The sequence below is a fragment of the Ipomoea nil genome, unplaced genomic scaffold, assembly GCF_001879475.1.
Source record: "Ipomoea nil cultivar Tokyo-kokei standard unplaced genomic scaffold, Asagao_1.1 scaffold1421, whole genome shotgun sequence".
Lineage (NCBI taxonomy): Eukaryota > Viridiplantae > Streptophyta > Magnoliopsida > Solanales > Convolvulaceae > Ipomoea > Ipomoea nil.
This window is the reverse complement of record NW_017617849.1, coordinates 376,843-400,758: the sequence shown is the minus strand read 5'-3', so window position 1 is coordinate 400,758 and position 23,916 is coordinate 376,843. Positions and strand designations below refer to the sequence as shown.

The following is a 23,916-nucleotide window of genomic DNA, read 5'->3' as shown; positions in this document are numbered from 1 at the left end:
ATCATATTTTGTCACGTTGTTAAAGAGGTAAATTTGATCTCTTTTTTTTTTTTTAACAAATAATTTTTTATCTTTGAGTATTTAATTGAAATAAATTTGTCATTGTTTTTTTTTTTTTTTTGAAATACTTATGATTCTTTACAAAATTTGTCATTGTTTCTAAGAATATGTGTAACTATCAATTTTAAATTTTGTTTTATGATACTTATTTCGAATCTTAACACAATCGAGATGAATGTGGAAAGAAATTTGTCACAATTATTGTCTTTGTATCTCATCGACATTAATGTTTTTTATCAATATTTACTAGCATCTCAATTTCGTCATCAATCTCCAATTGTATCAATTGGTAAAAGAGTACGTTAAAGATTAAAATTTTATTTTAAAAAAATATAAAACATTTTAATTATTTACGCAACCAAAATAGTCTTTCAAATGAACACTTCTTTAGTCTTTTTAGATTTGTTTTACCTCCACTTATAAGATTCAGCAAATTTTCAAAAGAAATAATTTGTCTACTCTTAAATATTCTAATAACTTAATAAATACAGTTGTGTTTGATAAAAAAGGAGTCATAAAATTCACAAAGTTATTAGCCATAATGCCACAATATAGAATATATGGAATATGCACCTATATACCCTTCAAAGTCTCCATGGAGTTAGAGATTGTCTAATTATAGGATAAACCAGTGAGCTCACCTTTACCACAAGGGTTATGTAGCAATTTAATTAGTTGTAATGCATTAAGAACGAGAGCAATGAAGGAACTTGCATTACTTAATTGGGATATATAGCCTACAAAGTAACGGGATAAGGCCCCAATGTATAGGTTATTACTATACCCCTACTTCGGATATTAGGACATGATAGGGATGTTTTAAAAAATAGCATAAATGGCATTGTAAGTGGTTATTTCGTGGTACAAATATATGTAGGGTTTACTTCCGTTTTGGGCCGAGTTAAAGTGAATTCAAGTTCTTGGTAGTGAGACAAAGAGATTGATATATTGTACGCTCAAAACAGATAATAGGTGAATGAGAAATTGATTCTCAAAGTAGACACATTTGAGTTGGAAAATGAAAGTGGAAAGACTTATTAGTTATTGTCCCACGTTGAAAAAAGAATGGAATTTGCATCACTAGATATACAAGACCCTTTTAGAGAGATGTTCAATTGTATAGCATAGATGTTCTCTCTTGCGTGCGTACTCAGTACGTCGGCACCTGCGGGGAAAAGTGGTTGCCTTGAGGATCGAATGGTAGATTTTGACTCGTCAGCTTGTTCCGTAACTTTTCGGGTACCATTCGGAGTAGTTACCTCTCGAACTACTCACGTTTTGAGCCACTCTTTTTTGGAGTACTATTCTAGGTATTAATTCTGATGTTACCGAATTAATTGCAATCAATTCCATTTTTTTTTTAATTTTAAAATTAATTTCCATAGTAATGGTTGTTTATTATGAAGGTTGAAATTTAAGAACAACAACGCATATACTTTGCTCTCAAAAACCTCTGCTCATCTTCCTCCTCCTCTGTATGTGTTCTACCAGTGTTCTAGTTCGTCGGGCTCACTTGTTTGAGTGTTCAAACATTGAATTGTAGTACGTTTTATCTTGGAAAATCTTAGCTATAACGCTCATACCACCTTTGGGATATAGCAAATAAAGTTTTAAGAATAGAGTATTTCGCTCGACTTATATATTAAACCTAAACATTTTAGTTGCTTGTGCTTGTATTTTTCCAGAAATAATATTTTCATAGAATTATTTCCTTATAAAGGAATTCCCTTTTCGTTTGAGAAGAATAACCAGGGATTGAGTCTCACCCGTGCCAGTGTGAGAGCAACCTCCAAAGTGAGGGGGGCTCCTTATGCGTAGTAAACAAAGGTCTAGCCTCTGTGGTTTAGCCGAGTTATCATGATTCATATCCTTTCAAATGTTCTGTCGAGCCGGAGTGTGGGGACTGTGGAGTCTTGGAATTGGGGATTCAACCTTTTGGGGAAGAATGATAACCTGACTCAAACGCATTGGATTCATGCACCTCGATCCATACTAGCTCAATATTATTATGCAAGGGTCCAATTCATGAGTACCCAACTCAAGCCCCAAATCCATGGATCCTATCAGCACACATATGTAGGCAATTTATATCCTGCACTACGGTGCGCGTTGCATTGTGCGCCCAGATGTAAAACGACGTCGTTTCAATTTTTTTTTTTTTTTTTTAAATTTCGCTACCCAGTGTTTGGCAGTTAATTTTCCTTTAAAAAAATCTCATATTCAAAAATGTACATAATGTTATACTAGAATACACATAATTGTATACATGAATGTACATAATTATATAACAAAATACACATACTTTTTTTAAAAAGATAATACACATAATCTAACATAATACATAATAAACATAAATTTTTAACATAATACACAAAAATTTTCTGATTCGGATGTACATAATTGTATAAAAAAATGTACATAATTGTATAAAAAATGTACATAATAAAAAATATACATAATAAAAAATATACACAATTGTATAAACAAATATTGAAATATACATAATCATGTCAACTTCCTATCGCGCCTCCCAAAACGACGTCGTTTTAGGAGGCACGGGGCGCACAGTGCACTGTGCGCCGTGGTGCAGGGTGTAACGATTGCATATGTATAGGGTAACCAAATACCAACATAATTAATGGTGCACAACTCATGGCAATGCACTAATTCCTAAATAAATTTTCACCTCAAGCGGTCCATGGAAACTCAATGTGTGAAGTGTGAACTTATAAGAAACATCATGGTTCATGGTGGTCAAATTTGTGCAGATGTTTGTTTTGTTACCGTAAAAAGTGCAACTTAACGCATATCGATCGATCTACCCATTCCTGCTTTTACTCGTCCTGTTCCTCAGCCCCACCCTTGGACGGCGTCATCCGCTGACCTGGCACTCTTCTCTCTCTCTCTCCCTCTTCCCTGATCAGCTGCTAAATGCATATATTCATAAAATTTCTCTTCCAAGAGATTCAAAGCTCTCTTCTTTTCTTTTCTTTGAAAAGAAATAAAACGCTTTTAGATCTTCATTCCTCTATCTTTTTCTGGAATCTTGAGTTTCGATCATCCAACGATAACATTGTTTTCTTCACCTTTTTGCTGTTCTTCTGGGCATTTTCGTGCATGTTTTAATTCCATTCTGAGCCCATTTGGCCAAAAGATAACTGTTCAGGATACAGTGAAGTTGACGACAATGAGAAAAGTGAGAGTCCAGAGTTTATGTTGTTGTGTGGGTTTTCTTGGATCATCTTTCTCGGTGCCTCTCTTATTCCTTTTTCCCATGTTGTTTTCCTCTTCATTCTGTATGAAATCTTGATTTCAGTAGTTGTTTTTCTTTGTGTATAGTGTATAATTTCAGGGCCTTGGTGCAATTCTATAAAGCTTTGGTAGAATTGGAAAGTATGGTTGCACAAGACAGAAGCAAAACGTCAGGATCTCCGAAAGTGGAGGTCGGAGAAGTAGACACCAATCCACCATTCCAGTCTGCCAAGGTCAAGAATGCTGTCACCTTATTTGGAGACAATCCTGCAATCAAGAAACCTAATCACCAGTCTACAGAGGTACACATTATTTCCCAAGTTAGATCAGAAGTTTGATTCAGATGCAGAAGATTTTATCTCTGTTGCTTGCCAAATGTTGTGTCTAACTGTCTATGAATGTATTATATGCTCAACACACCCCCTCACGTTACTCTTAAATGATGTGTCCGATCTCAACTAAAAGTCTAAGCTGATAGTCGAAATGATCTGCACATTCATGTTTATATATTATATATGCTCAACATGAGTTTGTACTTTGTACAAATCATGCAGCCATGCAGCAAACACTAGTTCATTTCTTTTTGGGGTGACGAGGAAAATTCGTAACCACTACCTGAGGGTATTCATTGGGTAAATCCCGCCTTGTGATCCTAACCGGCAAAGGATCACAAGGGAGTAAACCAGCTTAGATTGCTCATAGCTGACCAGCTCAAACCAAGAAGGTTGGAATTCGAACAGATGACCTTGTAGTTACAAATTTTTATCCTTAGCCATCCCCCATCTAGTTCATTTCTTGTTTTCCCAGTATGTATAAATCTGTGATCACTGGTAACATTACTTAATTAGATAGCATGATTTTGAAAGGAAAGACAACTGCATTTGGTTCAGGAAGAAGTTAGCAGACTGAAGGAACAATTGAAGAATGTTGAAACTAGAAAAGGCCAAGCACTTAGTGAGCTTGAAAGTGCCAACCAAACTGTTGAGGATCTGACCCAGAAGCTTAAGGTTGTTTGTGATTCAAAGGATTCTGCAATTCAGGCAACAGAAGAAGCAAACAATGGCTACTCCAAAGTAGATGGTTCTTGGAATCTAGACTTGGAGACTGCTAGAGAACAGTACAAGACTGCAATAGCTAAACTTGATGCAGCAAAACACGAGGTTCGAAAGATGCGTAGCAACTGTGCTGTGACAATTGAAGAAAAAGCAGCAGTTGATAGGCAAGCAGAAGAAGCTAAGCGAGCTACGAAAGCTAACATGGAGAGAGCAGGCAAGGTTTCCCGAGAAATCGAAACATTACAGGAGTCGATTCAGAAGCTAAAACTTGCTAGTTTGCATGTTAAGGAAGATGAAGGAAAAGTGTATGCTGAGAAGGGTGTCCAGAGGCAATCATACAAGACCAGACTCGGGGAGTTATCTAAGGAGTTAACCTCGTTGAGAAAAGAGATCAAACCCGCCCTCATAAAAGATCTCGAAGTTCAGCTAGCTCAAACCATGTCTGCAATTGAAGCTCTAAGAAAGGAGATGGATAGTGCAAGGTCCTCAGATCTTGCTTCAGTGAAAGATGCTACTACAGAGCTTAATGATGCTAAGGAATCACTGCATAATGCTTTGGAAGAAGAGGGCTCGCAAAGAAGTTACCTGGCAGAGCTTGAATTGGAACTAAAGAATGTGAAGAAAGAACACTCGGAGCTGATGGGGAAGGAATCAGAAACCGAATCACTTGCTGGGAATCTGCATGCCAAACTTCAGAGAGCAAAGTCTGAGCTCGAAAGAGCACTTGCAGAAGAGTCCAAAGTTAGACGCCCTTCTGAAGAAATGATTGCTACTATCGAGCAGGTTAGGTTAGAGTGCGAAAACGCCAAAAATGAAACGAATGAAATGAAGAAACAAGCGGAAGAGCTAAAGAAAGAGACTGATTCTGCCAGGATTACATTAGAAGAAGCAGAAAAGAAACTTAAAGTTGCATTGGAAGCGGCCGAAGAAGCAAAAGCAGCTGAGAATAGGGCTCTTGACGAGATTAAACTTTTGTCAGAGAGAGCTAGTGCTACACGTGCCTCAACTCCCGAGTCTGGTGCTCAAATTACTATTATATCAAGAGACGAGTTCGACTTCTTAAGCCAGAAAGTCGGGGAATCAGAGAGATTAGCTGAATTGAAAGTGGCTGCTGCAATGGCTCAAGTGGAGGCTGTAAGGGCAAGTGAAAACGGAGCTCTCATGAGACTCGAGGCTGCTCGGAAGGAGATTGACAACATGAGAACTGCTACTCAGGATGCTCTGAAACGAGCAGAAATGGACGAGACCGCAAAACAGGTAGTGGAAGGAGAGCTCAGACGGTGGCGGGAAAGAGAGCAAAAGAAAGTAGCAGAAGCCACACACTCTATTCTGGCAGAAACACAGAAGGTAGTTGAATCATTTCCTCATAATTACCAAAACGCAGGGCAAGGCACAAGAGATGGCATTGAATCACAAACACACAACTTACCCGAGGTGAGGCACCCTCGCAAATTAGAGAAGTCCAAGTCATCTGTGCCAAAGACCGAGAAGTCCAAGACATCTGTCGCAAAGAAAGTTCTATTGCGTAATGTCAGTGACATCCTTCCTAAGAGGACAAGGCAAGTACAGGTTGGTTCTCCTTATCTGCCCAGAGAAAATCTGTATAGTGATTTGTAACTGTGAACACATCTTGGGCTCGTTAAATTAGTAAACCAGTAACAATCTGTTCATTAGAGGTTCAAACATTAATCAACAAAACCAACAATTACAAATGGTCAACAAATGAGCAGTATAGGCTATTTCACAACAGAAGAGAGGCAAAATATGACCATCATCCATACCATATTCAAACAACATGATCGACTATCCCACTCTAAATTCAAGTTATAACATTGCTCGTCCTAACTCCAGCATCGAGATGATGCAAGCCAGTAATACAATACTACAACATATCTAAGCTTAGTGAAATCCTCTCATCTAATACCCAGGATTACGATGAACAGTCACCCAAACTGTATGTCAACGATATGCACTCATTTATTCAGCTTTGACCTCACCATTGATCTTAACTTCACGGAACGACTTGGAAATGCCATTCTCCCCGAGTCTTTGAAATTCCGATGCCAAGGTTTTAGCAATATTAGCATCATCAGGATCTGGTTCAGGGACAGCAACATGGAACGACCCTTCTTTGATTAGTCCAGCGGGCTCCACAAGCTCTGCTTGCTGCTTAATATAATCATAAAGCTGCCGATGGCAGTCATGGTCCAAGGAAAAACAATCATCGATGGTACCATTCCTAGAATGCTGAGAAGACCCTGAGCCCTCTCTTTTACAGAAATGAGGGAGAGATGCATAATCCATTATCTGAAACCAAGTTAAGAATTATACTGCAATAATAAATAAATAACTTTCTTTATGAAAAGAGTAAGGAGTTGCATACTTTCAATAGGTCATCTCTTCCTGAACCTGACAACACTAGAACTTTCTTTCTCGTTCTTTCTTGTAGAAGAGGACGCACTACCTGCAAGCATTTAATAATATTAGCTAAAGTTGCAATACAAATCCTAGTACTAATAGAAATACACATATAGAGCCAAACCTTCCAGCATGCTGAAAATATATATGGTGCATTAACAATGTAATATGCTTCGGTCTTCTCAGGATAATTAAGATCATCAATGGCAGAGATAGTAGTCAATAGCTGAAAACCAACAAAAAAAAAAAAAAAAAAAAAAAAACAAACAAAAAAGTTGAGTTGACAACCAGACTGGGAACAATCAGAGTGTAATAGTTAATGAAATACAAATACAGATTTTCAGGATGTCAATTAAAAGTAATAACAATGTTAAGAAACATGAAAGATACCTTAATATGATTTAGAGCAGAAAGCTTAAGACCAGTCATGTCCAATATCTTTATACATGTACTAATGTGCCGACCAAACTTTCTCGTTGCAAAAGGCTAGAAGATAAGAATCAATTAGTTTATTTAGATTAAAAAGCTATTTAATGATCTTTAGAATCTACATTCTACATCAATAGAATTAGTACTCACCAACATGACTCGGTCACGATATTCATTCATCTGTATGTGTGATTGAACATAGTAGTGAACCTTAATATTAAAAAAAAAAAAAATCTATAAATATCAAAAGAAACAAAAAATGACTTTAATTGGAGAAAAATAATATAGAACGGAAGAAGAAACAGAGGTTAAATTATGGTAATAATAGATTTTCTGAAAGCCAAAATTAAGAAGGACCTGTTTGGTAAAATGGTTGTTAGCTGATAACTGTTAGCTGTTAGCTGATTGTGTTAATTAGAGGGTATAAATAGTTGATAACATTAGCTGATTGTAGAAAAGTGTTTGGTAAATTAGCTGTTAACTGATAGTTGTTTGGTATAATTTCTTTTCTCAAAAAAGCTAATTGAAAAAGTTGTTTGGAGTAACTTTTTGAATTTTAGCCTTTTGGAGTTGCAAAAAGCTAATTAACCAAACATTCATATTGATATTTTAACTAAATCAAGCAATTAATAGTGGTCAAATAAGCCAAAATTAGTCTATAGGCCAATTTTTTACCAAACTATCAGGCAAGAAAGGGTATCCTTACAGATGCTCTATCAAATGTGCTGAGCCCCAGACCAACAGCAATGACAGGAATGCCCTGTAAGTTGAAGAAAAAGAACATGAGAAGAACTTATGAAAGCATCAGTATCAGTAAGTCGCACCATACTTCTCTTGATTAAGAACATAGGAAGGGACAGGTACAAGCTACATTCCCATGTTAATAATGTACATCTTGATAATTCAGATTTATACAAGTACCTCTTTTGAGTATCCAGTCATCCCTACAAGCTGAGATTCCCTAATTCCCCTGTACAACTCAGAAGGGACAATTGGCTTCTGCAAAAAAAACAAAAAAAAAAAAACAAAAAACAAAAAAAAAAACATATATGATTAAGTACTACTCCGTATCATATATGCCCAACACGATAACCTTGAAATATAAGAGTACAAACTTACAGCTAATATATTATCAATCTCATTTTGGAGCCTCCAGTTCAAACAGTCAGTAAGCTGTAAAGTGTTCAAAAAATTAGAAGTGGCAAGTCAAATGTGTATCTAAAGCATAATTTTGCATGAAGCTTTAACTATGAACGAATATGTGTCAATTTATGTATCATAGCATCTAACCATTTTATGGGCTTTAGATACATTTCCATCCCTTGCTTTTAGAAACCTCACCAGAGTCTCAGTTGGGAACCCTTGGTGCACATTCTGCAAAGACAGAATACAGGGACATCTAAATAATGTTTCAAACATTAAAAGAAGCACTGCAAATAACAAACCCATCTTAATGAATCCCAGAGTTCCATTGAGAAAATAAATCCATTTGTACTAATTGTATAACAACAAAGCTTTTGGCATGGTTCAAGATGCTTAGCTGACTTAAATTTATTATTTTGAACTAGAACCATAATCAGATTCCCACATTGGATTGGGCTAAAAACTAAAAAGCAAGAATGGGAAAGAAATCACCTCAGCATCTCCAACCCATTGTTAACACTCACACTAACAAAATAGCAGAAGTAGTCAATCAAATCTAACGATTCAAGCATCCCTTTGACCTCTCATTGACTAATTGTCAATCAAATGAAATACAGTAGTAATATACCGATAAAGAAAATTAACCAAATCAAGAATTGTTGTATAAAATACAGATCAAATTATCAAAACCCCAAAGCCACGATATCAGTTCGGAAGCTTCCAAATCTAGGGAAAAGGAAAAAAGATAAAACCTTGAAAGTCATCTTCAGTGATTCATCAACTGCAACAAATCAAAATACAAATAAGCAAGCTAAAATGTGAAGACCCCAGATCCAAAAGAACAAAGTCTAACACAAAAAATGTGAAGCGGGCTTATGGAGAAGTTCACTCACTATCTTCCATCAAAGCTCCTAACTGCCTGATCATCTCTTCTTTAATTAAGACCATTTTTTCTCTAAAACCCAGAACTGTTCGTTAGATTCAGACCCGATTTTTGAATTTCACTTTCCTCTCCACCTCCTATTCTTTTACTTTGGTAGGGTGGAGCTCTGACAATGGATGCTGTGACCTCTGTTTATAGTAATATGACTAACATTTCCTTCCTTTTTCTTTTCCCAGATCTTCTGCCTCTGTTTTGTAGATCTATTTGTTTCCAAACTTTAAAAGAAACAATAATGACCGAATTCAATTTTCTGTACTAAATTTATAAATGTCAATTCAATCCTCACCAAGAAAAAATAAATGTCAATTCAATTTCCTTTTCTATCAAACATTTATGGAATAAGGTTCAAATTAGTCACTGAACATAACCTGAAAATGCAATTAGGCCACTGAACGAAAAAAAAAAAAAAAAAAAAAAAAGTGCAATTAGGTCATTGAATACTCAAAAAATGTGCAATTAGGCCACTGAACTCTCTAAACGTATGCAATTTTACCGGATCGCAGGTTACCATCAATTTTAGCAGGTTACCTGCTTACGTAGCAGCTTAGTTGGCATTTTTAATAATTAATTTTAATAATAAAATTTATAAAAAAAATTGCACAGTTTTGAAGTGTTTAGTGGCCTAATTGCCGGTGCTCACTGCACACAAGGAGCCCCACTCCCTCACTCCCACACTACCGCTAGTGAAACTCAATCCCTAGTCATTCTTCCAAAGTTTCACCTCTATAACCAGTTGAGCTACTCATGCGGGCTTATTCCAACATTTATTACTTTTAAGCATGGTAGGTATGATCATTTTTAATTTTTTATCACCAAAAAAAGTTTAAATACCGTTAAATATAAAGTTTTTTTATATTAAATACAAGGGTATTTGGGTATTTAATTATAATTATAATTTTTTTTAAAAAATAAATATAAAAAATATAATAGTTCAAGTATAAAAATATTGAAATGTCTTTATATTTTACGACATTTTAACGATTTTGTTTATGAATAACTAAAAATAATCATGCTAGAATAATATTAAAATTAAATAAAAATATTCTAATAAAAAGACCTAAAAGTGAGATAAATCTAAGACAAAAAATATAATTAACTCATATAATTTTAATTTTAATTTTTTTTCTTTAAACTTTTCTGGGCGGCATTTGTTGTAATTTTTGACTTGTAGTCTAGTCTAGTGATTAGTGATTACATGTCATGAGGTTGTCTTGTCCGTTCTTACTTTTTATTTTTATAAGTTACAAAATTGATTTGAAAATCAAATTTTAAAATTGTTTAATTTTATGTAAAACTTGCACGTTCTTTTTTCAAAACTAATGTATCTTTTCCAACATTGTTGTATACGCTTTTTTGATAAATTGTTGGATCTTCATAACCTATTCAGAAACTTGTTTAAGGGCATCTCCAACCCAATTCACACCAAAACACCAAATTTCTTCTCCAAATGTCACATCAGAAAGAATATTCTCACATCAAATTTTATTCAATCTCCAACCCATTAACACCAAAACACCAAATTTCTACACTAAAATAATTTAATTTCTCAATTATTACTTCGAATTTAATTAGTTTAATATAACTTAGTTCGAACTTAATTAGTTTAATATAAAATATAATTTGTGATGTAAATAATAATTTTTATTAACATTAAATTTTTTTTAACATTAATTATTTAAAAAAATTGAATTTATTGAAAATTGAATTTATTTCACAATAATAATATAGTATAAAATTTAATTTTTATTATTATGTTCTAGTTATGTTTAATGTATTTAAAATTTTAATTAATATATATTCAATATTAGTCTTGTTTCGATCGTCTCAATGAGATCTTTCAAATGATATAATTTATATTTAATAATACAAACTTTAAATATAAGTATTTAACAAAATAAAAAATTACATATAAAACAATTAAAGGATATATTTAGAATTATAAAAAAAAAAGCAAGGGCAAAATGGTAAGTTTTCCTCCTTTTTATATTTGGCGCAGATGAACAGTGTCGCGCCATATATGGCGCAGCACTGTTCATTATCGCCAAAAAAAATGGCGAGATGGCGTAATGGCGCTGTACATTGGAGAACAAGAATTTGGCAAAATGGTGGGATGGCGCTTAAATTTGCAGCCGCTGGAGTTGCTCTAAGCAATTAATTCAGACATCTAACAATATTCACAATGATTTTTATAAAATGTTGAAACACAAATAATATTCATGCTATTTTTAAATGGTTAATTAAATAAAATGGTATAAACATTAATAATGTGACAGTGGTTTTGAAACTTCGAAATGCTCTGTCGGGTCGGGATGTGGGGGCCCTTAGGGTTGGGGTTCAGCCTTTTTTGGAAGAAATTTTGAATTGTCAAAATTCTAAATTATGACGTATTATATAAATAGGTTGGTTCAAAATTTTTAAAAATAATTGATATATAATGATGCGTAATTGTTATTTTATGGACTAGGGTCCACCATGCACATGATAGATTATATTCAGATTATGGACTTACCGTTAACATATTATATATTTTCAGTTAATAAATTATTGTCTCCAGGACATTGGTCTAGTGGATGAGAAGTTTCACTTAAGACTTGTTTTTAGTAGCAGAGCGAGGATTTGATGATAATCAAACAAAAGATTCCAATAATGTCACCAATATAGTATCTCATTGTTCTTTCAATTCTTTGACACTTATTTTGGCAAATAAAAAAAAAGTCATAAATGGTAAATCATCAAGAGCATACTCTGGGCATGTAACAACTAAATAATGACTAGTCTAAAGCCTTTTTCGGTTAAGGCATTGAAAGAATGTGGCTTAACAGATTGTTTTAACACATAGGCAGGTTAATTTTTGGTAAAAACTCCCTGGGAAATTGACTTCCATATATACCACAACTTTCTTGAACATCATTTAAGAAAGAGAAGAATAATAATGGAGCATGGAAGGCATGAAGAAATTCATGAAGATTTGCCTTTGTCCCCTCCCACCACCATGGGCTCTATGCAAATTGCAGGCAGCAATGGCTTTGGCCATAACATAGACTTCATGCCTCAAGCTTACCTCACAAGTCGAAGCTCAGAAATCGACATCGTTGATGAAACATCACATTCATATATAAACCACCCCCTTCCAATATTCCTCAAGGTATGTAATGTCTTGGCTAAACCCCGTTCTCCCCGTTTAGAACATCATAATATCAGCTTAGACTTTTAGCAGAGACAGAAATGTTTGAAGATAGAAACGTTGTTTTGTTTTGTGTTGTAGTTTGCAGATGTGGAGTACAAGGTGAAGATTAGCCAGTCATCCTTCAAGAACCCGGTTAAGGCAGTGGAGTCTTCACAGATGAAAAGTGAGCAAGAGAGTTATAAGCAGATACTGAAGGGGATCACAGGAAGCATAGGGCCTGGGGAAATTCTTGCCTTGATGGGGCCTTCTGGGAGTGGGAAAACAACACTGTTAAGGATACTAGGAGGCAGATTGCGCGAAAATGTAAAAGGAACTATAACCTACAATGACATTCCATACAGTGCTGCTCTTAAAAGGAGGTTGGTGACTTGGTGGCTTCTCCTCTCACTCTTTTTGTCTGCAGTTTTTTAGTGTATACTGAGTTTTATGCCATTGGATTGTAGGGTGGGGTTTGTGACACAAGACGACGTGCTTTTCCCACAACTGACAGTGGAGGAAACCTTAGTGTTTGCTGCATTTTTAAGGTTGCCAAGCGACATGAGCAAGCGAGAAAAATATCAAAGGGTTGAGATGATTATTAAGGAATTAGGCCTTGAAAGGTATGTGTCAAGAAATGTGTAAACTATATATGACACCATTGAACATTTACTATTTCTGCTTTATTGTCTCGAATTGGAAATCATAGATGTCGACATACAAGAGTTGGAGGAGGATTCGTGAAGGGAATTTCCGGGGGAGAAAGAAAACGAACCAGTATCGGGTATGAAATTCTTGTTGATCCTTCACTACTATTGCTCGATGAACCAACTTCGGGCTTGGACTCCACCTCTGCAAATAGGCTCCTTCAGATCCTCCAACGTCTCTCAAAGGTGCAAACTTTTCTTGATTTAATTCGCCCTCCCTGCATAATCTGTCTGCAATGATGATAAAGATTGTGTTTTGGTAACACCAACAGGCAAGAAGGACAATTATCACAACAATCCACCAGCCTTCGAGTAGGATATATCACATGTTTGACAAGATTTTGTTAATATCTGAAGGCTCTCCGGTCTATTATGGGAAAGCTAGAGAGTCCATGGAATACTTTTCGTCTTTAAGATTCATCCCGGAAATAGTGATGAACCCTGCAGAATTTTTGCTCGATTTAGCAACTGGACAAGTCAATGACATAAGTGTTCCTGAAGATTTAGTCCCAACTAAAGGGACTTCTGAATCTGAGAGACTCATAATAAGAGTGAGTTTTACTTTTCACTCATTGCTAATTTCGCTCTACCTGTTTTATTTATTGTGTGATTCTGTAACTATTAGTACTTACAACACAAGTACAAAATCCAATTGGAACCAAAAGAGAAGAAAGAGAACCATGAAACACCAAATGCACCTGCACATCTCCAAATAGGCATTCAAGTGAAGAAGGACTGGACATTGTCGTGGTGGGAACAATTCTTGATACTGTCAAAGAGAACATATAAGGAAAGATGCAGAGACTATTTCGACAAGCTACGATTGTTCCAAGCACTTGGAGTTGCAATCCTCCTAGGCCTTCTTTGGTGGAAGTCTGCAACTGCAACCGAGGCTCAGCTTAGAGATCAGGCAAACTCGAAAACTCCAACTCGATCTTCTTTTCTATTCCTCTTTAATGCACTATTGTATCTTTGAAAAGCGGAGTCTTTCCCGTGAATTGCAGATTGGTTTAATGTTCTACATTTGTATTTTCTGGACATCTTCATCTATCTTTGGAGCGGTATATGTTTTCCCATTCGAGAAGATATATTTGGTGAAGGAAAGGAAAGCAGACATGTACAGATTAAGCGTATACTATGTGTGCAGCACTTTGTGTGACATGGTAGCACACGTTGCATATCCCACATTCTTCATGTCGATTCTTTATTTCATGGCTGGCTTCAAGAGAACAGTCCAATGTTTCTTCCTCACATTATCTGCAATCCTCTTGATTGCAGTAACCAGCCAAGTAAATCAAAAACACTTAAATAACTAGACTTTGACAGTTAGTGTGTGTTTTTTTAGGGTAATTTTTTTGTTTGTGAATTAGGGGGCAGGAGAGCTGTTTGGAGCTGCAGTGATGAGCATTAGAAGGGCAGGGATGATAGCTTCTTTAATATTGCTGTTGTTTCTGCTCACTGGAGGCTATTATGTGCAGGTACTAATAAGCGAAAATAGAGTGAAATCGTGGTGTTTTGTAACAAAATTGTAACTGCAAATTGTTTTTCTATATATTTGCAGCACATACCAAAATTCATGAGATGGCTGAAATATGTGTCATTCATGTACTATGGTTTTCGGCTTTTGTTGAAAGTGCAGTACACCGGGGATGAGCTGTACGAGTGTGGAAGTGAAGGCGGGTGCAGGACTCTACAAAGCTCGCCTTCATTTGACACTGTCAATCTGAATGGTGGCCTCAAGGAAGTATGGGTTCTTCTGGCCATGGCTTTTGCTTATAGATGTTGTGCATATTTTTGCCTTCGCCGAAACGTTAACATCTGCAATCTTTGATATTAAGTGAAAAGATAATGAAGCCATACATAAATACATACAGATAAAGAAGGTGAACCTTGCAAAAATGGATCTTTATTGTAAAATTTGACAGAAAATACCAACAAATTCGCTCTAAATTGATAGTTTCATGGTTTTGGTTGGCTCAATGGCCAATTGTGCATTTGGTGTGAATGGTAATGGTGACTTAAAATGCAACTGTTTTAAGCAAACCAACAATAAATAGCCTGTTTTTCAAGTCAACAATACACTTGTGATAATGTTTTCAAGGTTGATGACCAACATAATGAAGCTCTAGTTATACAATACCCAACACCACACAGCAATATTAGACAAGGAATTGTAAAATAGTCTGCCCACAAGGTCAATTCATCCCATTCATTTCTCACTAGTTAATGGTACAGGCAGGGAGGGCATCCAATGACTATCACTTCATATATTTATGCAGAAATTTCCTATGGAAGTCATTTCGAATGGTGTCATTGATAAAACGCTTGGCAACTTTTGCTTCTCCTCTAGCCTGGTTCTTGAAAACCACATCATCATCCCACCTGAGAAAAAAAAAAAAAAAAAACACAAATCACTTTTACAAAATGACTACCTAATAAATTTCAGTACAGCAAAAATCTAAGTGCAAGACTATTCACCTTCTCTTCACATTAAAGGATGTTGGCTGGTTTAACAGCGGATTTCCTCTCAAGAGTTCTCCTTCCTTTGCTTTGAGCTCTTCTTCTTGCTCTTGCCGTTCCTGCAAAAAATACATAATTTTTAGTACCACACATAAGAAATAATCTCTGGTATTAGTGTTCTTCACACTCCATGGAAGAGTAATTAAACACCACATAGTAAGGATAACTCATATTATGAATCATTTAGCCATTAATTAATTACTCCGTATTCATTTATTAAAAAATAAAGAAAAGTGTTTAAAACTTAAAAGTTTAATAGTAGTAATACATCAGTATGGATTGCATCTGTTGTGGATATCACAAGGCTGAATCACTTACACCTTGCACTTCAGCCAAGTCTAACAAGGGCTCAAATGAACACCTTGACATGAAATCAACAACAAACATAAAAGAAATATAAATAACACATAGAAAAACTTACTTTACGGACTTTCTCCTCTGCTCTTTCTTTCCTTATTTGATCAAGCTCAGCCATGAGAGCTTCCATGTCATCCTCATTATCATCATCATCATCATCCTCACTAAATCAAAGTAGATATTTTAGGGCACAATATTGAGAGCTCAAAAGAGAGTAAAGGTCAAACCAGAAAAAACTGTCAGTGAATACACGCGTGCGCCACTGGCGCAGTAAAAAATAAAAACAAAAAAGAGGTGAAGGGCATTTTAAAATAAAATAAAATTCAATTGCCCCATTTTGAATTTTGAGAATAAATTGAGGAAAATTTAGCATCCATATAATTAGTTGCAGGTATAAAATTGGTTGCAAATGATACATGGTGAGGAGCAACATAAGAAGTGAACATTGTGCCACATAATGCAGTTACCAACCCAAGTTGCACACAATTATCCTGGGGAAAAAATGTTTACCTCTCATCATCACTTTTGGCATCCACATCTACGTCGTCAGCATCTGCACTACGTGGAACAATTCGATCTTCAATCTCTCTTTTAGAACCTGTTGGCATCACAGCATCATTTGGTAAAAGCATTTCCAAGTTTACAATTATGAAACAACATCATAAAGAGGCCAATACCACTCACCTTCTAAAAGGAGTTGGCTACTCTTTCTATGATCCCTGTCATCTGCAACCATATAAAATCAAGAGTTCAAAAAGGTCAACATAATGTATAGGTGGCTATAAATGTATGTGATTGTGTTCTTTGTGGGGGTTGGGGAGTTGTAGTGAGAAATAGAAAGCCAGGCTCCACATACCACTATAACCCTTATTTTTTGAAGAGAAGTGCCTTGATTCACGCTGTTCCAGTTCCTCACGGAGGTTCCTCTTCTGCAACTCATCCTGAGTGTCTTGGCCTTCCCTTCTGTACAACACATACAATCAAATTATGAATTTACATGCTAAATTTAAGTAAAATGAAGCCTGACAATTTAAAGACAAAACAAACCCAACATTGACAAACAAAACCTAATCTGTAATTTTGACTACATCAGTAGGATCACCACTTCAAAAGGCAAAGACTTCAGACCAATTCTAATACAGATTTTTATGCCCAATCTTCTCCAATGTCGAACTAAAATATAACAATTAATAATTTATTCGGTTTGGCAAGACAATTGATATGTAGGTTTAAATTTAGGCTAGATAAGGGCTTGTTTCTTGTCTCATGCTTAGTTTAGAGTGATAAGAGAATAGGTTTGAAGCCACACAAGCGGGTTCACACTTGATAAGTCAGAAGACCCCATGATCAAATCATGGAAAAAAAGTCAATCACAAGTTCTTGAAAAGGCAACTGGTTTTCTATATCAAAATTATCTCAATAATCTCTGAATTACAAACTAATTAAAGTAGCATATTAAATTTAGGCTGGTTTTGGGTTTGATTCTCGCCGCACACTTGGCTTAGAGTGATAAGAGATTAGGTTTGATGCCACACAAGCGGGTTTACGCTTGATAGGTAAATAAGACCCCATGATCAAATCATGGAAGAACTCATCATGAGCTCTCCATATTTAAATCTACATATCAATTATTGCCAAAGCAAATCAATTATTAAATTTCATATTTTAGCTTGAATGTGAAGAGAAGATTGGGCCTTAAAATCTGTATCACATTCACTCCCATTAATCAAGAAAACCTCAAAGCCAATGGGGTGACAATATTTGATTGGACTAGGTAACAGAACTAGGCAAGTGCAACTCGATGGAGTTACATAAAGTAGACAGCCATCTCCTGCATGCAGAATTTTGCACATGAAGACGCGGGACTTCACTTTGATTTTAACAGATAATTAACCAAAATCTTTTATCCACTTCTAAGAAGCCTGATTAATTTGTCATTCCAATACAAGTAACCACTTGTATATGGGTCAAATTATATAAACAAACAACACCATATTATTGGAGTCAAAGAGACAGCAAATTTTACCCATATTTAGACCGACCTTGCTACTTTAACACAATCATGTGGAAACCAACAAACTACAAAATAAGCCAAAGAGTTCAAGTAGGAACCTGGGCTTCAAGGTGGTATGTGATGCAATATCTCTAGAAGAGTATTTCTGAGATGGGCCGAAAATCCGAGTCCCACCCTGTTCGCTACCGCCCTTAGCAGGTGCCCATGTAGGTCTAGCTGCAGTCGTCATGTCGTCTAACTACCCTCAGACAAGCCTATTACAGAAACCGAAGCAATTCTCAGAACCCACAAACAAACTTCTTTTACGGGCAACAAAACAAGAGACATTAATCGTTAAAATCCAGCAAATGAATGAAAATTCACGGTACAAATCAACAACTAAACAAATTTATACAAGCAAATGTCTACATCGATACGCGTTTATAAGAACCCTAACAAAAAATCCATATGACCATATAACGAAATAGTGAAAACAATAACAGTAGAGAAATATTTGTATGGAGGAATGGAAATCAAAATATATGATAATTCTAATTCTTTACCTATGAATTAATTGGGTGCACAAAGCGTTTCGTGCTTTTGATTGGATTCGACCCAAATTACCTGAGAGAGAGAGAGAGGAAGAGGAGAAGAAGATACAAGTGTACGATGGAACAAATAAATAGAATTAGAAATCCTTTTCAAAACAAAAATAGAATTAGAAATCACAGCTCTATCGGGCCATAGCCGACTAATTCTGAAATTGGGCTGTAAGCCCAAATATGATGATTATTTATTAGGCAAATTATATTGTGCACCCAATTATGCACCGCGCATCAAAACGATGTCGTTTTATTTAATGAAAAGAAACGGAATCCGGTTCGTACCGTTCTGCAAAAAATAATTATATTTTCAGTTTCATTTTGCATACCCTGCAGTTTCAGTTCAACACAACTACAGTTTTATTCAATATTTATACACTCAAATATGTGAAAATGTTATTTAATTTTATTTTATATACAATATAGTTTCATTAAAACACAACTACATGATCATTTCGATATAATTACATCTTCATTGTACAATATACACTCAAATATGTGAAATGTTATTCAGTTTCATTTTATATATCAAGGTTGTAAAAATCCCGCCTAGGCACCGAGTAATCGGCGCCTAGGTGCTAGGCGCCCCTAGGCCGTGGCGATTTCCCCCCTAGGATCCCGCCTAGGAGACCGGTCGCCTAGGCGCCCACCTAGCACCTAATTCAGCCGCCTAGCGCCTAACTCGTCCGATTACGCCGAGTTAACTCGTCAATTTCTGTCGTGTTAGTCGAGTTAACCCGACCGACTCGACCTTGCTAATTTTTTTCATTTATATGACACACACACACACACATATGTATGTATGTATGTATGTATGTATGTATGTGTGTGTGTGTGTGTGTGTGTGTGTGTAATATGACATATATGCACTTACACACGTGCACTATTTTTCTTTTTTTCAGTTCGCCGCCTAGTCGGCCGCCTAGTCCGCTTAGGCCCCGCCTAGGCCGTCTAGGCGCTAGGCGCTACTCTACCGCCCGACTAGCGCCTAGCGCCTATTGCAACCATGTTATATATACTGCAGTTTCATTTCACCACAACTACAGTATCATTTTGATATGACTGCAGTTTCATTTGATAATATAAAAATAATACGTGAGGCAGTGTCGGTTTAGATACACTGTAGTGTCACTCCGTTAACACTAACAGCGCGCCATTTCTTTACTTAAAGAAACGACGTCATTTTGATGCGCGGTGCATAATCAATGCGGTCCACGATATAACAACTGTCCAAATTAGGGGGAGCGTTATGCTGTGCAACCGTGTGCACCATGCATTGTGCATACGGTTGTAAAAACGACGTCGTTTTGACGTTCGACTTTAAAATCAGAATTGCATAACTACACATCCATAACTTCATAACTATACATCCAGAATTGCATAACTACACATCCATAACTTCATAACTATAAATACAGAATTGCATAACTACACATCCATAACTTTATAACTATACATTCAGAATTGCATTCATAACTACACATCCATAACTTCATAACTATACATTCATAATGTGAATTATAACTTCATAACTATAAATTCAGAATTGCATGCATAATTACACATCCATAACTTCATAACTATAAATCCAGAATTGTATAACTACACATCCATAATTTCATAACTATAAATCCAGAATGTGAAATTATAAAATTATGAACATATGTTTACGTAACTAACAACAATCGAAAATAATTTTTTTTATTTAAGTATAACGACGCCGTTTTTTGCATCTGTGTGCATCATGCATGGCGCACACGGTCACGACATAATTTGCCAAATTAGGGGTGCAAACGAGCCGGGCCGAAGATCGACTAGAAACACAGTTAAGAAAGTAGAAAATAAGATAACTATAACGCCTACCAACGGAGTTCAGACTTCTCGGCGTTGTTGCAGCGGTGGACGAAGGCGGAGACTGGGCGGCGAAGAGTGGTCAAATACATCAGCATAATCTGTCGGCTTTGCTTGGATACTTGGAGGAAGCGATAGAAAGGCAGAGCTGTCGGCTTTGGCTGCGTAGGGTTTCAAATTTCAATTTTAGTATTTTTATTTTGGCTAAAGTGTTATTCCACACCATGAACTATAACGAATTCTTCATCCTGCACCTTAATCTTTCATAAATGATATTTTGATTCACGAATCATTAAATTTTTTTCACCTAGAATTTTTTACAAGTTTTCAGGTTACTACGATGACATGACAAAAAAAGAAAAAAAAAAAAAAAAGATGACATGGCACATGTTATTAGTTGATGTGGACTTTTTTTAAGTCAATGACCAAAATTTTAAGTCAATCCCCAAGAATCAATCTTGATATATTTTCTTCTCTTCCACATTTTTGAGAATTTTTAAACACGGTTAATAATAATCCAAGCTACGGCAGGTTCCGGCCAAAAGCCACATGCAATCTTGATATGTTATACGCTACAAGGCCACGTCACCCCCTCCGTCCACCTCGCCTACTGGCCAACGGAGAAAGGCTTTGCCGTCACCTTCATCAACATCGATTCTGTACACTACCACCTCACCAAGAGCAACCGTCGGAACAACAACATGTTCTCCGGCATTCGCAAGCCCGACCTCGAGATCCGCAACGTCACAATCTCTGACTGCCTCCCGCCGGAGTGGGATAAGGTGGTGAACCACGACCAATTCATGGTCGCGCTCCTGCATGTCTATTAACTGGATCAGGATCTTTTTTTTCATTTTTTTTCGTGGGATTTTTTTTTAATGAAAATTTTCTACTTATGTCACGGATAAGTAGACAGGACAGGATTTAAGCTATTGTGGAACACTGTTAAGAAATTCCTTGACCCCAAGACCACTGCTAAAATTAACATAAGTTTATCGCCGAATGCGTAAATCTATTTGTGTTTTTGTGTCTGTCAGAAACTAGCTAGCTAATACCTCTTTCTTAAAAGGTTCTTGTACCATTTTCTTGATTTATGTGTTAATTAAAATCAAGAAAATTTTGTCTTATAAATTCTGTTTTTTTTTTTTTTTTTTTTTTTTTTTTTTTTTTTTTTTGGTGTTATATCAGCAAATTGCAAGATTTCTTGGGTGGGCACTGCACCCTGATCTACAAAAGACGAAATTTTGCACGGTTAAGACTTGGCCTGATTATCCATATATAGTTATGAGTTCTGATGGATTTTTGTAATGTTATCTAATTTGGTGTGGTGTTTAATCAGATGGTCCACAATGGCAAGCACAAATGCTCGCACAGGATGATTCATGTCGAGGAGGAGAATACGATCCCAGAGGATGGCAGCGTCAGTGTCAACATGAGCTTGAAGAAGTCAACATCCTTCAAGATTGAATCTCCAAAGAATTGGAAGCTCTTTCCGGTTCAAGAGAAAGTGAGATTTAATTTGCTTACCATTTACACATCTCTCAATTTACTTCTTCTATCGAGATTAAGGTGTTGTCCCTTTAGCCATGCATACATTTATGCCTCTCAAAATGTGCAGACCCGCTAGCCTGATGTGTATGTACCCATGGTTAACAAGATAGTTGGTCTGCAAAATAATGATGAGGGAGATGTGTGTAAAAGTAGCGTTGATCAAGCAGAAGGAAGTCACAGAAGAGTGTGGCGGTGGCCAATGCAAGCCACGAGGTGCGGACTGCTCTTGCAGGGATTACTAGCTGGTTTGGTTCAGATGTGCCGCGCGGATGCCCATGCTTTTGCTGCTCATTCTAAACTCAACGGCCACTTTGGTTGCATTGACGTGAGTGAGGATGCGATCGAGCACGTGCAGATTTCGTGCTGTGCAACACTGTCCAGGAGCTCGAACATGAACCAAATTCCGGATGGCCAATGGTCTGTTGATCCCGTTGGCCCCTCCTGCACCTGTAGTAGCAACTACCGGTGGTTGGCTGGAGAAGGTGTTAGAAGAAAAAAATAAAAAGTCCATGTCAGCATAAATTACTTGTAACCTGTAAAAAATTAATGGTTCATGGATCTAAATATCACTTATGAAAGATTAGAGTGCGGGATGAAGAATTCATTATAGTTCATGGTGGGGATGATACTTTAACCTTTTGTTTTTAATTATTAAAGGATTTTAGTTTTATAAATTCCAATATTATATATATATATATATATATATATATATATATATATATATATATATATATATATATATATTATTTTATCAATATTTGTTACGGAGTATTTTTTTTTTCTCGAAAAATCCACTCTCAAAAACATACTTGCACTTGTGTTCAAATTTAATTGGAGGAAGAAAAAAAGAATAGATAAACATCATGACCTCCCTATTAAATTAAGCAATCAAGCAATGTCATATCATAAGGAGTAGAAAATGGGAGTATGATTTGGGAGTTCAAGTAGAATTATTCTTTTTTTCTACAATATTGACATCATATAAATGTGGCCATGTTTGGTAAAATAGTTAGCTTATAAACCAATTTTGGCTTATTTGACCACTATTAGCTGTTTGACTTCGTTTAAAAATCAATATAAGTGTTTGGTTAATTAGTTTTTTGTACTCCAAAATGCTAAAATTTAAAAAGCTGCTCAAAGTAACTTTTTCAATTAGCTTTTTGAGAAAAGAAATTATACCAAACAACTATCAACTAATATCTAATTTACCAAACATCTTTCTACAATCAGCTAATGTTATCAACTTATTATACCCTCTAATTAACTCAATCAGCTAACAGTTAATAATCATTTACCAAACAGGGCATTATGTATTAAGTATAATGTATATGTATATTGCAGTAGGAAATTATAAATTAGGAATCCTAGTTTTCTTTTAATTCTATTTAGAAAATGATGTGAAATCAATCTTCAGTATAATGTATATTGCAGTAGGAAATTAGGAATTAGGAATCCTAATTGTCTTTTAATTATATTTATTAGTAAATGATGTGTAATCAATTTTTAGTATAATGTATACTGCAATAGGAAATTAGGAAGTAGGAATCCTAAGGAGCGTTATGTTGTACAACCGCGTGTACCATGCATGGTGCACACGGTTGCAAAAATGACGTCGTTTTGACGTCTGATTTAAAAAAAAAAAAAAATTAGTTTCAATTTGCGTTAACGGTGTTATGTTGTGCATAATTTGAACTATACATCCATAACTTCATAACTATACATTCAGAATTGCATAACTACACATCCATAACTTCAAAACTATACATTCAGAATTGCATAACTACACATCCATAACTTCAAAACTATACATTCAGAATTGCATAACTAAACATTCATAACTTCATAACTATACATTCAGAATTGCATAACTAC

The 23,916-nt window shown here is 35.8% G+C and overlaps 4 protein-coding genes across 5 annotated transcripts; 2 read left to right on the top strand and 2 right to left on the bottom strand.

Moving 5' to 3' along the window:
* The first annotated feature begins 3,175 nt into the window (after positions 1-3,175).
* On the top strand, positions 3,176-6,042 carry LOC109188456 (WEB family protein At5g55860-like). Of its 2 annotated transcripts, XM_019339147.1 has the most exons (3): positions 3,176-3,310; positions 3,400-3,614; positions 4,203-6,042. In XM_019339147.1, the coding sequence occupies exons 1-3, from the start codon at positions 3,274-3,276 to the stop codon at positions 5,982-5,984; spliced, it is 2,034 nt and encodes a 677-aa protein (XP_019194692.1). In that variant the 5' UTR covers positions 3,176-3,273; the 3' UTR covers positions 5,985-6,042. The 2 variants fall into 2 exon arrangements, with proteins under 2 accessions (XP_019194692.1, XP_019194693.1); XM_019339148.1 differs by lacking the exon at positions 3,176-3,310 and having other exon boundaries at positions 3,463-3,614; positions 4,184-6,042.
* Positions 6,043-6,052: 10 nt separating this feature from the next.
* LOC109188457 (SEC14-like protein 5) lies at positions 6,053-9,502 on the bottom strand. The gene is made up of 11 exons (XM_019339149.1): positions 9,251-9,502; positions 9,110-9,138; positions 8,505-8,588; positions 8,334-8,387; positions 8,136-8,213; positions 7,921-7,974; positions 7,365-7,424; positions 7,176-7,271; positions 6,910-7,011; positions 6,751-6,831; positions 6,053-6,674 (listed from the first exon to the last, which is right to left on the bottom strand). Exons 1-11 carry the CDS (start codon positions 9,303-9,305, stop codon positions 6,345-6,347), a joined length of 1,023 nt encoding a protein of 340 aa, XP_019194694.1. The 5' UTR covers positions 9,306-9,502; the 3' UTR covers positions 6,053-6,344.
* A 2,715-nt stretch (positions 9,503-12,217) lies between these two features.
* On the top strand, positions 12,218-15,149 carry LOC109188418 (ABC transporter G family member 26). Its single transcript, XM_019339084.1, has 9 exons — positions 12,218-12,445; positions 12,566-12,846; positions 12,931-13,086; positions 13,173-13,356; positions 13,443-13,721; positions 13,796-14,080; positions 14,175-14,459; positions 14,541-14,648; positions 14,732-15,149. The coding sequence occupies exons 1-9, from the start codon at positions 12,233-12,235 to the stop codon at positions 14,999-15,001; spliced, it is 2,061 nt and encodes a 686-aa protein (XP_019194629.1). The 5' UTR covers positions 12,218-12,232; the 3' UTR covers positions 15,002-15,149.
* Positions 15,150-15,171: 22 nt separating this feature from the next.
* LOC109188419 (protein CWC15 homolog) lies at positions 15,172-18,725 on the bottom strand. The gene is made up of 8 exons (XM_019339085.1): positions 18,604-18,725; positions 18,160-18,315; positions 16,904-17,010; positions 16,732-16,773; positions 16,558-16,645; positions 16,112-16,211; positions 15,649-15,749; positions 15,172-15,552 (listed from the first exon to the last, which is right to left on the bottom strand). The coding sequence occupies exons 2-8, from the start codon at positions 18,288-18,290 to the stop codon at positions 15,429-15,431; spliced, it is 693 nt and encodes a 230-aa protein (XP_019194630.1). The 5' UTR covers positions 18,291-18,315; positions 18,604-18,725; the 3' UTR covers positions 15,172-15,428.
* Between the last annotated feature and the right edge of the window lie 5,191 nt (positions 18,726-23,916).